This window comes from Canis lupus, chromosome 27, assembly GCF_003254725.2.
Source record: "Canis lupus dingo isolate Sandy chromosome 27, ASM325472v2, whole genome shotgun sequence".
Lineage (NCBI taxonomy): Eukaryota > Metazoa > Chordata > Mammalia > Carnivora > Canidae > Canis > Canis lupus.
Genome location: NC_064269.1, coordinates 16,072,195 through 16,088,313, shown reverse-complemented (window position 1 = coordinate 16,088,313; position 16,119 = coordinate 16,072,195). Strand labels below are relative to the sequence as shown.

Below are 16,119 nucleotides of genomic sequence, written 5' to 3'. Positions count from 1 at the left end.
AAACCACAGACTCTCTTCCTGTGATAGAAAGGTTGTGATTCCTAATACTCAGCTTGCAGGTTTCTCTAGTAAAGAAAAAGCCAATCTCAAACAACAAGCAATGCAGTTTGATTTGCCTAGGCAGTCATGAGTTTGCCATTAGTAGAGTGGTTTAAAGATGAATTAACAGTGTATTCTAAGATTCTAAAGAAATTTTGAGCTGGGCAGAATTTTTGATAAAAAGATATGTATTAATTAGGATGGAAACTAACCTCTTTAAAGCAAATCTTCTGTTCAGAGGATAAAATATATAACTACTAAACATATGTAATAACTCAGCCATGCCTTTTCTCCAAAACAGAAAAAAGAAAGCAAACAAAACCACAGCATACTCAAAAGTACATTCTGCTTTAAATAAACCAACATGAAAATTCAGATTTTCTAATATGGAAAACTAGGGTATTATTATATTTCAAAGAATTTGTTTCACAAAATGAGGCAGGTATCTTCCCTAAACAGAAGAAATCTGTAGACTTGGCCTGGAGCCTTCATTCCACTATTTTCTGTGTATCTAGACAAACCACTTAGATGGCTCAGTTTCCCATAATTCCAGGCACTAACAGAGTTGCTGAGAGACAAGTTACCTGAGACAGCATATATTCAAAAGTGTTTAAAATTGTAAAGCAACATGCAAAAATAATATACAGTTTTTAAGATAGAATTTGGGTTACAAAAATTTGTTTTTTACCCTTTCTCATGAAGTAATCTGTTCTAGAAAGAAGGATTAAAGTAGAGTGCATGCTTTAATTTACACTGTGTTGTATCTCAGAATTTTTATTCTGATAAATTTACCAGTGATCTTGAATTTAACGTTCTCTGGTTATTTGTGATTGACCCAGTCACTGAGGATCACAATGATATCATTGTGGTTTTCCAGCCATTCATTTCATTTGTACAGTGTGCAAATGTGCTTCTACTGTTTCCTAAAGAAGGTAATGATTTACAGGAACTTTTTCAAATTAGTATTAATTGGGCAACATTATCCTTACCTTTCCGTCTAAGAATGCCAGAGACATTATATGGAGTCCACTTTTTAAGGGAAATGAAGAAGGTAGTTATAGCACAACTTTAAACTCCACCTCCGCAAATTACAAACAATTCGGGTCAAAGCAATGGTAGAGCAGCGGTGAGGTAATGGGAGTTGGTTTTGATGGTGGAAGGATTCTAAACTGCTCAGAAGATTGCAGAGGTATAGACCTCACAAGATAATATAATTTTCTCTCTTTCCTGGTCTGAATGTGAATCTGAATGATAAGACTCCCTAAGCAGCTATTAGGAGGAAAATATCTTGGTTTCTGGTTATGTATGCCAGTATTGTCCAAAATAATGGATTACTGTTAGGGTTAAAAATAAGCTGACTTCCATAATCAGTTTTTTGTTTGTAAAAAAAAAACTGATTTTTTTGAGCAGGGTTTTGTGAGCAGCAAATTTAACCTAATTGGTTAAATTTAATACATTATAAAATCAAATTGACAAGCGTCTACTGTGACTCTCTTACCTCTATTTGAGTAGGTTTTAAAAAGCGACTACAGCTTCCCTTACGGTAAATACATGATTGAGAACTGCTAAACAAGCAAACAAAACCTTTAAAACCCTGCTTCTAATACCGTAGCATTTGCATTCAGAAAATCATCTTTTCTTTCAAGCTTCTAGTACTTTCTGACCATGGTTAAAAAATTGATTTGGTTCACCCTGGAGATAGAAGAAATTCCCATGAAAACAGGTATAGTTAAATGTATACATAGAAATCAGCAGGCATTCACTGCTGGCATTAGATTTAAATGCTACATTTAATTGAGCGGTCCGTCACAAGACGTTGCCTTCACAGTGTGGGCTGACAACAGTCTTTTGGGAGGAAGAGAGTCTGGAAGTCTAAGAGCTATCATCTTCTTCTATTTGGCCTTTCGGCACAACCTCTGGATAATAGCAGTTCTCTTTCTTCCATATACCTTACGAAGATTTAACTTCTTCCCTAAGTGTAAAATTGGTGGTGGTTGGGGTGGGGGGCATGTTATTACATGTGAGAAAGGGCATCCTGAAACTTACTGGAAGAAATTTGTACAGAAATTCATATTTAAATGACTCCTTAAAGTCATTCACTAACAAAAGTGGGAGTTTAAAACATGATACATTAGGACCCATCAAGACCCACCCAACAAGACTCCGGAATGGGTGAAGGATTTTCATTGCCTGTGTGGGCCTATGACACAGGGTTCATTTCCCTGGATTTACATTAAAAACAAAATACTTTTTATCTTCTGTTCTTACTTTGTAAGAAAAATGACCAGATATTTGTGGAAACCACAATTCTACAGCACGCATACAACTCAGGTTGAGTATACTTGCGCAGGCTGGAAAATGAACGGAATTTGGCTTAAAAACTATGGCAAAAAAAAAAAAAAAAAAAAAAAACTATGGCAAAGATTTGTCTTCAAGTAGGTCAAAGTCTATTTAATGCTCTGCCTTACTGAAAAATTAACAAAAAGTATGTGGTGCTGCTTCTTGTGATCAGATAACACAACTTACACAATCAACTACGAGAAACATGATAGATTGGGTGTGTATGGCTGGAAAGTACTAGCTAGGACTTCCTCACAAAGTTGGTATTCTAGGAGTCAGCACTGGCAATATAGAGGTAAACACAGCTTCCAACGAAGGTGAACATGCCAGGGAAGAACAGCTCTCCTCACAGAATGGGCCACATGCTCCACGTACCACTGTGCAACTAGTCACACAATATACCAATCAGCCCCTGGAAGGCTTTATTTTTCAGAAGCCCTCTAAGCAGCTTGAGGTTCTCCTCTGATAGATCTGTTTATGGCATTTGGGGGGACAATCCACAAAGTGTTGCTCTAAATAACCACAAAAATACACATTAAAAAGGACCCTTACACACCCTTGGGTGTATATCGTGCATTTTGAATAGCTAGAGCATGTGATTTTAAGCACAGTGATGTGCTTAGTACACACTGATGAAGTACTAAGTTGATACATCCTGGAAGTTTCTAAATCTATTAATTCCTGTAACTTGTCTCCTTGCTTTGGCATTCCTGCCAATTCATTTGCTGTGATACCAGATAATGATCACTTTAGATCTTCAGTGACATTGTATCACACTATACTCACAATAGTACGAGTGGTCAAAAAGATGAATTTATGGAACTCACAAACTTAATTATTTTTCTTTTAAAAACTCACTACAGGCTTTTGTAACGAGTCTCAGGTCATCATATCCCCACTGCCTCTCACTTGCTTGGGCTAACCTCTTTCCTCCCAATTCATTCATAGCTTGCTGTCTCTTCTCCTTTAAAATCCTCCTTGCACCAAATCTTCCAAATGTATTTTCAGAAATCCCCTGCATTTTTCACTTCTCTCTCTAGATGGAACATCTTCTGTGACTTGCAAATATCAAGTCCTTAACTATTCAAGATCTCTCTCTAAGATAGTGTCTATCCAACGGCACAAGCAAACTGAGTTTTGAAGGGCGGGTAAGAGGTTAACCAGCCCAGGAGAAGGGAGGAATGGGGGTGGCAGGAATAGGAACACCAAGTAAGATAAGTCACACGTGTTTGTTTGGTGGGGTGTGGGGATAGTGGTGATAAGATGAAGTTTGAGAAGTTGCAGGCATCAGCCCATGAAGAACTTGGAATGCCATGCTGAATGGGAATTTTACTCAGTAGAATAACTATGTAGATAACAACAAGGAACTGAAGGAATTTAAATTAAGAAGTGAAGCAGTGAGATTTTAGAAAGTTTCCTCTAGTACAGAGGTGGAAAATGAGTTGGAGTAAGGCCAGATTAAAACAGGAGAGTCTATCTTCTAGGTAAACTTTTACATCCTTACATAAAGAATCACATCTTTTACTACTGCTTCTAGCACAGTCCTGCATCAGCACTTGACGAGTTGTTAATTAGCCATATTTCCTTTTACATCTGAAATATCCTAGTTACACAAATTCAGTTTCCACTGAGTGCTTTAGGCTGACATCTGTCCTGTGGACCGCCACAGCGGAGCCACAACGTAAGGGTGGTAGTCACATGTGTGCTGGTGCTTGGTGTGGGTAGAAGGTGCTCAAACACTGTCCACTGTTTCTGTCATTCTGGAAATATAGGGAGGAAAAAACATTTCTTTCCCCCTAATGTAGGCAGAGTCTTTCTTCCTGAGTAAAAAGGCTATGTTCCATTTAGCAAGGTTGATTCTACATCTGGATGCTAAATCTTTATTGTCATTCTCTTATTTGTATGGCTTGGGTATTTATCTGTAATACTTTGGTGGTCTATAGTAAGTTCCCACTAATCTATCAAGAAAAGTTCCCATTTGTCTTCCTCCTTCAAAGACAAAAGGTAGCACAATACACTCATACTGATGTGGTCCTCCTTACCTCCAACCTATGGACGTGTTAGTGAGATGTAATATTAAGTGGGAATAATTTATGAAGCTTCGAGTGAGGAACGTTTTCTTCTGGAAATCAAGAGATTTCAGTACTTTGATCATGAGGCTTTCACCAATTAACAGTGTTAAGCCCTAAATCTGATTATTCCAAGAATATAAATATGTGGATTTTTCTAATGGTAATGGCAAGTCATGTTTTCAAACGCTCAAGGCTCTTTTCTTTGAAATACGCATTTCTATCTAAATCAACATATTGGGTTCCCTAACTCATTTTAAGCACTTAAGAACATAACTGTTTTTGTGTCCAATATCCAATCTCCACTAACGGCATTACACAGAAGAAACAAAATAGATTTTTAAGTATTCCTATTATAAGAGGCTCTGAAATTCTGTCATCCTTACAAGAAGTCAGGCAAGTGAGATGGTTCACTCTAATACCAAGATTTTCTCATTTTTTAATCCCCACTTGCAACTTGGCCTTCGTCTGTTTACTGCTCCAGGAGGAGTATGGAACTCATGTCTTCATACATTTGTGTACATGCCAAAATATACCTGGGAGTCCAACATTTAGCTCAGAATGGTGTAATTTTATTTTATTTTTTTTTAAAGATTTTATTTATTTATGAGAGACACACAGAGAGAGAGAGAGGCAGAGACATAGGCAGAGGGAGAAGCAGGCTCCATGCAGGGAACCTGATGCAGCACTTGATCCTGGGACTCCAGGATCACACCCTGGGCCGAAGGCAGGTGCTAAACCACTGAGCCACCCAGGGATCCCCCCCTCTTTTTAAAGATTTTATTTATAGAACTGTGTAATTTTAAATTCTTGAATATCATCTGAGATGGAACCAAATGATCTTTCATGGGACTTGTTCATCAAATCTGGTCTATAAATTCCAGAGGTTTTAGCAGCATTGTTATTATATTTCATTACTATCATAGATAAGGTTGCCAATAATATGCTTAGTCTCTTAGAAAAGAAAAAAATAAAGCTTTTATTGATCAGGCCAGAAATTCAATTTTAGTCTAAAATCAATGTTACCTACACTTGAAGATAATAATGCAAATATGTACATCCTTATTTTAATACATGAGAAAAAAGCTTTCAAGCCGATAATCAAAACAGCACTTTAGAAGAATGAGCCGACATGAACAACAAATACTTAGAATATCTAAGTCAAGTGAACTCCCCTCTGTTCCCATGATTGGAACCACTAGCATAGGGCATAGATAACCTTAAAGGAGCCTTTTAAAAATCCTAAATAACAGTCTTCTCTTGAAGGGAATGTCCTGCATTTTATCTGTGACACAGAGAGCAATGAATTTGCATAGTCAAAATCAAACATTGTTGTAGTTTCACTGATTCTGAAAGATCCCTACCACATTCTGACTCAAGACTTTTTTCCATAAAGGATACGTTTTCACTATTTCTAAGGGTGTGGGATATATTTTTTGTAATCGTATTTAGCTAACATCCTATTTCCTCTGATAAACTATAATCACAGGAATTTCTAAAAAACAAAACAACTAAACTAAAAGCCATCGCACACTTTTTTTTTCTACTCATTGCAATTGATCTGCTAGACACTAAACAAAAAGTGGTCCATGGGCTATATTAGGCAGACACAGAGGTTCATTAAATCAGGTGGCACTACTGACATACGACAGAGCAGCCTGGGCATGTATGTCTCTGCCACCCCACCATGGGACTCTTTTCTGCCCACCTCTCCTGATCCCTCCCACTTTCTGATTAACTAGCCACCTCACTCCCAGAATTGCTTCATTCTGGGAATTCCTTTTTGGCAAACAAATAATTCATACAGGATTTGAACAATCCCCCCCCCCCCCCATACACACACCGCTCTCCCCAATAACACCCATTAATTGCCTTTTTACCTTCCTTAACCAATTTTCAGTCCTTTCTCCAGAATTTCCTCTGATCACAGATCTTGGCTAGGGAAACTTAGTAAATGACATGCTTCAAGTTCTTATGGTGGATTTCCCAAGTTGCAAAGTTTATTAGGTTACTATTCACTGTGTTTTACGAGGATTACATACAACAATTTAAAACAGGACTTTCTTCCTCTTCAAGCACCTGGGGAGAACTCGGTAATAAGTACGTAGTACTTTCAAAGTACGTATAATAAATAGGATATGGACACTTTAAATTTTTTCATTTGCTAATACTTGCAATTCTTAAGTCTTCTCTGTGACGTTCATAAAATGATTTTTCAAATTCCCTGCAATACACTCACTCGTTTCACAATGCTGCCACATACCTCTGACCAACCCCCACCCCGTCCCTCTAACCCATCCCTCCTCACACACACCTCCTCCCAAGGGTTATAGCGAACTTTAAAATATTCAGCACAGTTTAAAACAGCAACAAAGGTTAAAACGATTTACCAGGAAAACCACCCACCTATACACTGAGGCATTTAAGACCCTTGCAGGGTATTTATCAATAAATCAGCCTCATTTATCACATCTCTGTTTTCAACAGATTAGCCACTGCCTCAATCTTGCAGGTATGTCAACAATTCAGAATTCTCCAGGGCTCTGGAACTAACAGCAGTTAACACGGGGGTCCTTTCTTCCCAGACTTTCTTGTGTTGATACAGGATTCTTTTCAGACCAGCACTATTGCAGCAATTGCTTGTCTGTTTCAGCTTTCGAGACAGGATAGTAATACGGAAATAATAATAATAATAATAATAATAATAATAATAATAATAATAATAATAAACAATACAACCATCACAAGCCCCCAGGCCTTTTCAAAGAACTTTAATTAACATACACAAACCACCCTCCACAATTGTTCCATGGCATGTTAATGTTAAATTCCTTTGAAGCCGATTTCCTTTTTAAGTCTCAGAAAGCTGGGGCTTTAGAATAAGTAGGTGTTGTTATTTGCCTTATCTCTCTGCCTGACTTGTACTTCTGTGTAGGCTGCTGAGTGTATTTCAGCTTGTAGGGAAGCTCCTGTTGCAATCAAAATATTTCAAACACTTTGTTCCTTAGTAGGCAGAACCATTCAAGTAGTTGCCCCAAGCATCAGAGCAGAAGCACCATGACATGATTTCTACCACCTTAATTCTGTGAACTATGAAATATTCCCCTGCTCTCTCCTAGAATACTCTTCCTCCAACCACCAACCTCTGGCCAGTCCTGCCGAATTTCTGAGATCTAAAATCCCAATTCCTCTAAGAAGCTTTTCAAAATTCCCTTCAGCTAGCAGTCCAACTCATATGTCCAAACTCTGTAATGTGTTAGCTGTTCTTCTTTTGGGTTGCTTACTATTTTGTATTGGATGAGACTTTTTTTTAATTTTTATTTATTTATTTATGATAGAGAGAGAGAGAGAGAGAGAGAGAGGCAGAGACATAGGCAGAGGGAGAAGCAGGCTCCATGCACCAGGAGCCTGACGTGGGATTCGATCCCGGGTCTCCAGCATCACGCCCTGCCAAAGGCAGGCGCTAAACTGCTGCACCACCCAGGGATCCCACTTTTTTTTTTTTTTTAGAGGGAAGTTTCCTTCTTTAGACTTTAAACTTCTTGCCTGAAAGCAAGTACACAGTCTTTGTTTAATTCAGCACCTGCACAGTGCCCTGCATGAAGAACAGACTCATTTGATAGTTCTTGAATTCGCCAAGCAATATGAATTGACCACGGGGTAGGGAGGGCAGATCATGTGTGGGTTAGGGACAAAGCAGCCAATAAATGTTGAGAGACTGATGCATTCTTCATGTGTGAAATGGAGCTTCATATCTATCTTACACAATTGTTGTAAGGATTTTTTTTTTTTAATTTTTATTTATTTATGATAGTCACAGAGAGAGAGAGAGAGAGGCAGAGACACAGGCAGAGGGAGAAGCAGGCTCCATGCACCGGGAGCCCAACGTGGGATTTGATCCCGGGTCTCCAGGATCGCACCCTGGGCCAAAGGCAGGCGCCAAACTGCTGCGCCACCCAGGGATCCCGTGTTGTAAGGATTTAATGAAAAGCAGATGGATGAAGATTTTAGAACAGGGTTAGGTTCACGACAATGCTGAACAATGCTCCTTTCCTTTTGTTGATTTCCCCTATTCATTGAATAGCTGTAGTCTAGTTGCTCTTCTGGCTAGCCATTGCATTTCCTGTGTCCCTCAAGCAGTATACCCTAGTTTAGTTTCAGTTTAACACTGGGTCTGCACAGATTGACAAGGTGCCACTGACGCCACTGATCAAAAATTGGCCCCAGCTGTCAGACTCTGAAATGTAAATTCAGCTTCCTTTTTTCCATGTCCTGTGGCAGTGCAGTCATGTCTAGACCTCTCTCCTCTCAAAACTACCTCGATTTTACTTAGAGGAAAATGAGAGGGGACCAGGGAATCCTTAGGGTCTAATAAAAATCCCATTTTGAATTAATAATCAAAAAGCTTAACAGTATAACTGATGAGTGGTTTAAAAATTCAGGCTTGGTGGTTTTTGTTGAAAAGATTTTACTTACTTATTCATGAGAGACACAGAGAGAAAAGCAGAGACATAGACAGAGGGAGAAGCAGGCTCCCTGTAAGGAGCCTGATGCAGGACTCGATCCCAGAACCTTAGGATTAGGCCGTGAGCTGAAGGCAGATGCTCAACCACTGAGCCACCCAGGCGTCCCCAGGCTTGGTGGTTTAAATACCAATTCTGCTACTTACTCTTTGTGGGAACTTGAGTGTTATTTAATTGCTTAGCTTCCTCATCTGTAAAATGGGGATTAAAACCCCTAGGACAGGGGATCCCTGGGTGGCTCAGCAGTTCAGCACCTGCCTTCAGCCCAGGGTGTGATCCTGGAGTCCCGTGATCAAGTCCCACATTCTCTCCCTGCGTGGGGCCTGCTTCTCCCCCTGCCTGTGTCTCTGCCTCTCTCTCTCTGCCTCTCTCAGGAATAAATAAGTAAAATCTTAAAAAAAAAAAAAAAAAAAAAAAAAAACCACAAAAAACAAAAACAAAACCCTAGGACAAAAGTATTTAAAAAAAAAAAACATAATAATCAATGTAAACCACATAGTTCAATTCTTGGCACACAATAGGGAACTGCATTAACCATAATTGTTAAATATCTTCTCTTTACCTTTCAAGTATGTAAATACTGGACGCCTGATCCTTTAGGATTCTTTCACAGAAACTGAAAACAATATTGCTCCAAGGGTCTGCTGTTTTAAATCTCTGTTCTGGTTTGCAAGCATTTTTTTCCTAATGGGTTCTACATTTGCCATTGCCCATGTCCTGCAGAAACAAGCTCAACAATGCCGGAAATAAACAGATATCCCAATTTAATGTTTCGATCTCTTTCCTCCTCTCTCTTCTGTAATAAGCCTATAACGTTTTTATAATAAAACAAACAGCTAATAAAAGAGTTACTGTGTGGCTCTGATTATCTGACTTTTAGCAGAGGAGCAAATGACGTATCATGTTCTCTAATTTTCACAACTGGTTTACCATCTTCCCTTCCGCCTCCTCTTATTAATCACTAATGTAGAGTTCTTCTTGTTGTGTTTTAGAACTCCTTTTCACTTCCAAGTTTACATTTTTGGAGAGACCAGGGCTGTGCCCACGAAAACGTTCGCTCGGCTTAGCAAAGCGGGCGAGGCAGCTGCGGTCGGGCCAGGGCCAAAGTCCCCTTCCTCCGCGGGGTGGTGTGGTTGTTCCTGGGCCCAAAGCCACCCACTCATTTTTTTTTTTTTCCACTTCCTAGATCAACCACTCGCTCTGTACAGGGTGGAGCGTCCCGAAATACCTGGGCGAGGCACCGCAATCCCAATTTCCAGGTTGCAAGACGGAGGGACAGTACTTTCAGGTTTTCTCTTTCAAGAAATGTATAGAGAGGTCATAAACTCTTAACAATTGAATAAAAGCTAGGAGCATTTTCCTCCAGAAAAAAAAAAAATCATACGAATTTTCTGCATAGAATCTCAAAGTGTTTATAGACTCCCAGAGCCTCTAGATTAAGTCCACAATAGTGGGGGGGGGGGGGAAGGGTATTAAGGAAGGGGTGAAAATCTTGTATTGAATTCTTAAGCAAATATATGTATATGTGTGTGTGTTGAATATATGTAGATATATATACAGAAGCAGCTGAGAAGGAGGTTATTTTACAAGAGCGCTTTCCTCAAGTAAGTCTGAGTCAGGAGGCGCGGCAGGTCATACAAAGGGACCGCGAGCAACAGGTGGAGCACACCAGGTCCTGCACCCTCAGGAAGCAGCGGGTCCAAGCAACTGGGTGCTGAGAATGAGGAGGGGAAGGGGCGGGGGGCGGCGGGGCTCCACTCACCGTTGCCCACCAAGCTGCGGCCCTTCCGGGCCAGGGTCTGCTGCACCTGCTCCTGGATCCGCAGGCTCTTGGCCGCCTGGCCGCTGCGGCTGCTGCTCCCCGCCAGCTTCAGCTTGGCCTCGGAGGGCAGCGCCAGGCTGGAGCTGTCCAGCTGCCCCAGGATCTGCTGGCCCAGGACTGTCCGGATGTAGCCGCACTCAGTCGGGGAGCCGGGGGCTGCCATGGGGCCGCAGGGGGCGACGAAGCCGCTCGACTGCCGCGAGACCTGCGGACGGAGCTGCAGCGGGGCCCGGGGCACTGGCGCGAGCCCCGCCCCCCGCCCTGGCCACGCCTCCGTCCCGCGCCGGCCCCGCCCCCCGCCCCCGCCCCGCGCCGGGCCTCCGCCCAGGCCACGCCCCTCCGCCATGGCCACGCCCCCACGCCGCGCCGCTCCTCCGCCCAGGCCCCGCCCCCGCGCCGCGCCGGCCCCGCCCCCACGCCTGGTGCGAGGCCCGAACCCGGGTGCGCGGTGGGGGGGCGGCTCCGGCCAGGCACGCGCACTCGGCCTGGGAGCGGGGGCGGGGCGGGTCGCGCGCGCAGACACCTGGCGAGTTGGAGGCGCCCGCGGGGAAGGTGGGTGAGAGGCGCGGTCCGCCCGGGCTCGAGCAAACCCGCGGAGTGCCCTCGGGTACCGCCCGGCGGGGCCGTGCCCGGCTCGGGTTGCAGGGCTCCGCGTCCGCGCAGCCCCTGGCGGGGGATGTGATTGCCGCTTAGCTGCAGCGCGGCCGCCCTCTGGGCAGGTGCGCCCTGGAGACTCCTTTCCGATCCTGGGCTGAGATGTGCTTGTGGGATCCCCGGGTGAGCCGTCTATCTGGTTAGGCAGCCTCTGTCTGACTGTTCAACGTTTCATGGTTCTCCGGGACCTGAGGGTGAGAAAGGTCAGGCTGCAAGGGCGGTAGGAGGGAAATGTGCCAAGAAGATGATGAGTGTGAAATAAAATGATTTTTTTAAGTTTTTTTTTTTTCCTTCTTCCTACAACTCCAGGGGCTATGTGTTTTTTGCACAGATGCAGTCCCAGAAACATATGTTCTTTCTCATTCAGAGCTTCTGTTTTCTCTTGTAAATACACAAATTGTACCCAGTACACTCTTGCTCACCCACTTCCTTAGGAAGACACCCACGCAGAGAAACTCCAGTAAGAGGCGCTAGAGTAGAGCACGCTTTTAATAGGTGATACTGTTTAATGGCCCTGCTAATGTTGATTAAGTCTTGTTTATGATAGGCCTTTTGTAGGAGGCCCATGGAAGTGACTTCTGACTTTCAGTTGCATCTTCCACAACTTATGTTTATCTTGGTATTAATTATGTTTCATGCCCAGTTGACTACTGTGAACTTGAGAGCTAAGCTAAACAGAAAGGGTCCTTAACCTTGAAGTTTACAAGTCACTCATCCTGATTTTCCTCTTTGGACTTGAGAGGCAGAAAGAAAAACATCTATCCTTGGTATTAAGTAAGATGATTTTCCTTTGATTGCTTGGGTTTGCATGCTCACTCTCCTTCAAATCGCTCAATTACCGCCACACTCCATTTGTTCAGGTCTGGAGGGGCTGGAGAACACAGTTCCCCCCTTCTGCTGTGCATACACCTCTGTGCTCACACACACTTAATACACAGGTACGGGTGCTTCCAGGGAGTGAAGAGGGCATCAAGCCCAGACAACAGCTGGCCTTGCGGAATGTAGTCCTGAAGTAGATTATACCTTATGGAGAGTTCAATTACATAGCCAGATGTAAACATTCAGCCCCAATGCTGAGATTCAGTTGAAAAGATCAGTGAACTGCAGGGAGGTGATAGAGACTTCCAACATCAGACTCAGTTCCTGTCCCTTCTTTCTCTCCCCCTCTCTCTACTCATGGCCCTGATCAGTGCTGCATTGAAAGCTCCAATACCAGCTCCCATAGGGCCAGCTGAGGCATCCTTGTTTTTGTGCCTAGCGACCACTGCCTTTATCTAGAACCCTAACCAGGAGGACTGGAGAGGAATTCTGTTCAAATTATTTATTTGAGCCAGACTTCATTTACTTTTTTTCCTCTCAAGTTGATTTTTTTTCTTTTTACAAGTGTGATGTGGTAATTGACTATCTTACCAGGTAAGTACCAATATTGAACATGTAGAAATTTTGTTGTGGGATAGGCAGATAATTTGACAGGAGGAAGATGGTTAAAAGCCTCACACTTTGAGAGGGAGACTGATCTGGCTTCAGATTTGATCTTGCCCTTTGTAAATAGTGCGTCCTTAAGCAAGTTTCTTCACATTTTTTAAGCCTCAACTCTCTTACCTGTAAAATAGGAGCAATAAAAGTATCTAACATACTTGTGTTATGTTGTGAGGATTAAATGTGTTGCTGTGAGGATTAAATAAATGGTTCATAGAATAACTCAATAAGTAATTGTTTAATCCTCCTTAACAAACATCTTCTGGGATCCACTTTTGGGTTTTCTCACTTCCTTCAGGTCTTTGCTCCTATGCCGACATATCTTAATGAGATGCACACACAGAATCTATCTATCTATCTCCCTTTGCTGCTTAATTTTTTCCCCTATGGCACTTATTTTTATTGAACATGCTTTATGTTTTAATTGTTGATTGTTTCCTACTGGAATATAAGCTTCATGAAAGCAGGGATATTGTTTTGTTCGTTGCTGTTTTCCAGGCCCTCGAATAATGCACACAGGAGACAACAGATATATGTTGGATGAATGAATGAATCATAAAAGCACTTAGTATATTACATTATATAATGAGTGCTCAACAACTGTTAGCAATAATTATTTAGGCTTTCAAACTCTTTTGATGACTTGTTATCTTTTAAAAAGTCACTTAGATATCATTATATATTCTAGGTATTGTACTAATTAGCTGTGTACATTTCCCTGTAAATAAAAACTAGACTATTTTTTGAAAAAAAAAAAACTATTTTTTGAATACATTCATAATTTAATGGTTCAGTAAAACAACCTCTTTGAAAATAAGATAAACATAAATTCATTAAAAGGATCTCTTTGGACATGACAATACTATTGCAATAGTAATAGTTAATTACAGGGTGAGGAAGTATGCAGACTCTGGGATTGTGCCCCAAAACACAGAATAGATGTGTTTAGAGGTGCACTCCCAACAGGGTGCCAGTCCGGTCTTGTTCTTAGCATTTCCTGGGGAAGCTGCCTAGCTGACCTCCTAAATTGTGAACAAGCCCTCAGATTAACTGCTAAGGGCAGTTTCTGGCCATCAAATTGTGGCATAGAAATAAAATACTGTGAATACTTATGTGGTATTTGGATGTTCTGTAATCTGCTACTTTTTAGTATTTTGGTTCAGTTTTGAAAATGCTTATTTTTTTTGTTTTTTATTTATCAACAGAAACTAATTAAAGGGGGGAAAAGGTGAAATCACAGAAATGCAGAAGTGGATTGTAAATAACAGATAACTGAATTATGAGGTTACTTCTGCTGGAAATCTGCAATAAGGATTCAAAAAATTCTTGAGGGATCCCTGGGTGGCTCAGCTGTTTAGCGTTGCCTTCAGCCCAGGACGTGATCCTGGAGTCCCGGAATCGAGTCCCACATCAGCCTCCCTGCATGGAGCCTGCTTCTCCCTCTGCCTGTGTCTCTGCCTCTCTCTCTCTCTCTCTCTCTGTCTCTCATGAATAAATAATTTCAAAAAAATCTTGAGATTTAAATTTGCATTTTTATTTGATTTGTACATTATAGCCTTAAAGCACTAATATTTTATTGTTTTCATGTCTACAATTAGGTTTTCCACAGAGTAATCCTTATTTTCTTTAACCTGTTATAAATTCCAATATGGGAAATTCCAATATGCACAAAATTCAGGAAGTTACTAGAAGACTATAGTATAAATTTTAGAGTGGAAATAATATTTTAATGAAGAACATTAATGGCATCAGAATCTTTGATTCATATTTTAAAAAATAAACTTTTGGGGTGCCTGGATGCCTCAGTTGATTAAGCATCTGCCTTCTGCTAAGGTCATGATCCCAGGGTTCTGAGATTGAGACCATATTTGGCTCCCTGCTCAGCGGAGAGCCTGCTTCTCTCTCTGCCTGCTGCTTCCTCTGCTTAGTCTCTCTCTCTCTGTCAAATAAATACATAAAATCTTAAAAATAAATAAAAAATAAACTAATACATTTTCATGAGTATCTTCTCTCATGAAACATTTTCCTGTTATAATCTGTAGGCTATTAATATCTATTGCTTTTATTTATTTTTAAATATTTTATTTACTTATTAGAGAGCAAGAGCAGAGCATGAGCATGACCATGAGCAGAGGGAGGGGCAGAGAGAGGGGTGAAGCAAACTTCCTGCTGAATGTAGAGCCCAACAAGGGGCTCCAACCCAGGACCCCAAGATTATGATTTGAGCCAAAGTCAGATGCTCAACTGACTGAGCAACCCAGGTGCCCTGATATCTATTGTTCTAAAAAAATATTTCCTTAATTAGTATAAAAGACCTGGCAGATAGAAAATTTAAAATAAACCTTGGGTTTCATTTCTCCTGTTAGTAAATGGGTATGTTGCCAAGGCAAAGGGTAACAGTTCCATCATTAGCCACATACAGTGAAACTGAATCAGGAATGGGTAAGGAAGCTGTGAACATGTGCATGCTGAGCACCACTCTCTCATGGTGGCTGTGAGGATTCAGGTGTTCATCTTTAATGCAGATGTTCATCTTGTCTGCCATTTTGAATATATTCTGAAAATTATTCTTTTTAAAGACCCCAAATGTGATGTGGGAAGTGGAAACCAGTTGGGCACTTTTGAGGGCTGGCAATGAGAAATTTGTTCATAGTTATTGAGGCTTTCAAGATGACTGGGTGGTTCAGTTGGTACAGCATGAGACTCCATCTTAGGGTTAGAACCTCAAGCCTCACACTGGATGTAGAGTTTACTTAAAAGAGGCTCAGTTGGTTGAGCGTCTGCCTTCGGCTCAGGTCGTGATCCCAGGAAACTGGGATCGAGTCCCACATTGGGCTCTCTGCTCAGCAGGGAGCCTGCTCCTCCCTCTTGCTCATGCTGGCTCTCTCTCTCAAAGAAATAAAATCTTACCAAAAAAAAAAAAAAAAAGGAAGAAGACAGTTCCTTTAATCATGACTCATGTGCTTGTATGTGCTCAGTTCCTTTTGAGTAGATGACTCCAGCTGCTACATTAATGGCTGTCAGATCTTTCATCTGATGGCCAGAGAGTCTAAAGGGAGGGAACAACTTGGTGGATTTCCACCATACATTCCTGGTTTTATAAGAAACTATGTTCCTCACTTTGTCTCTGCCATACAATCTAGCAATGAGATAGCTAGCAAGTGCTCAATATATAGCCTATTGAGTATAACCT

General features: G+C 41.5%; 1 protein-coding gene and 1 long non-coding RNA gene across 3 annotated transcripts in view; both read right to left on the bottom strand.

Moving 5' to 3' along the window:
• The window catches only part of PKP2 (plakophilin 2), an 87,687-nt gene extending 76,624 nt beyond the window's left edge, over positions 1-11,063 (bottom strand). Inside the window, exon 1 of one of the 2 annotated variants that reach the window (XM_025455577.3) lies at positions 10,734-11,063. In XM_025455577.3, the coding sequence (XP_025311362.2) occupies positions 10,734-10,956 (223 nt within the window). In that variant the 5' untranslated portion in view covers positions 10,957-11,063. The remainder of the gene's footprint in view (positions 1-10,733) is intronic. The other variant, XM_049102281.1, reaches the window with a different exon arrangement.
• Positions 11,064-11,294: 231 nt separating this feature from the next.
• The window catches only part of LOC112665601 (uncharacterized), a 42,473-nt gene continuing 37,648 nt past the window's right edge, over positions 11,295-16,119 (bottom strand). Inside the window, exon 3 of the long non-coding RNA XR_003140484.3 lies at positions 11,295-11,635. This is a non-coding gene — a long non-coding RNA (uncharacterized LOC112665601). The remainder of the gene's footprint in view (positions 11,636-16,119) is intronic.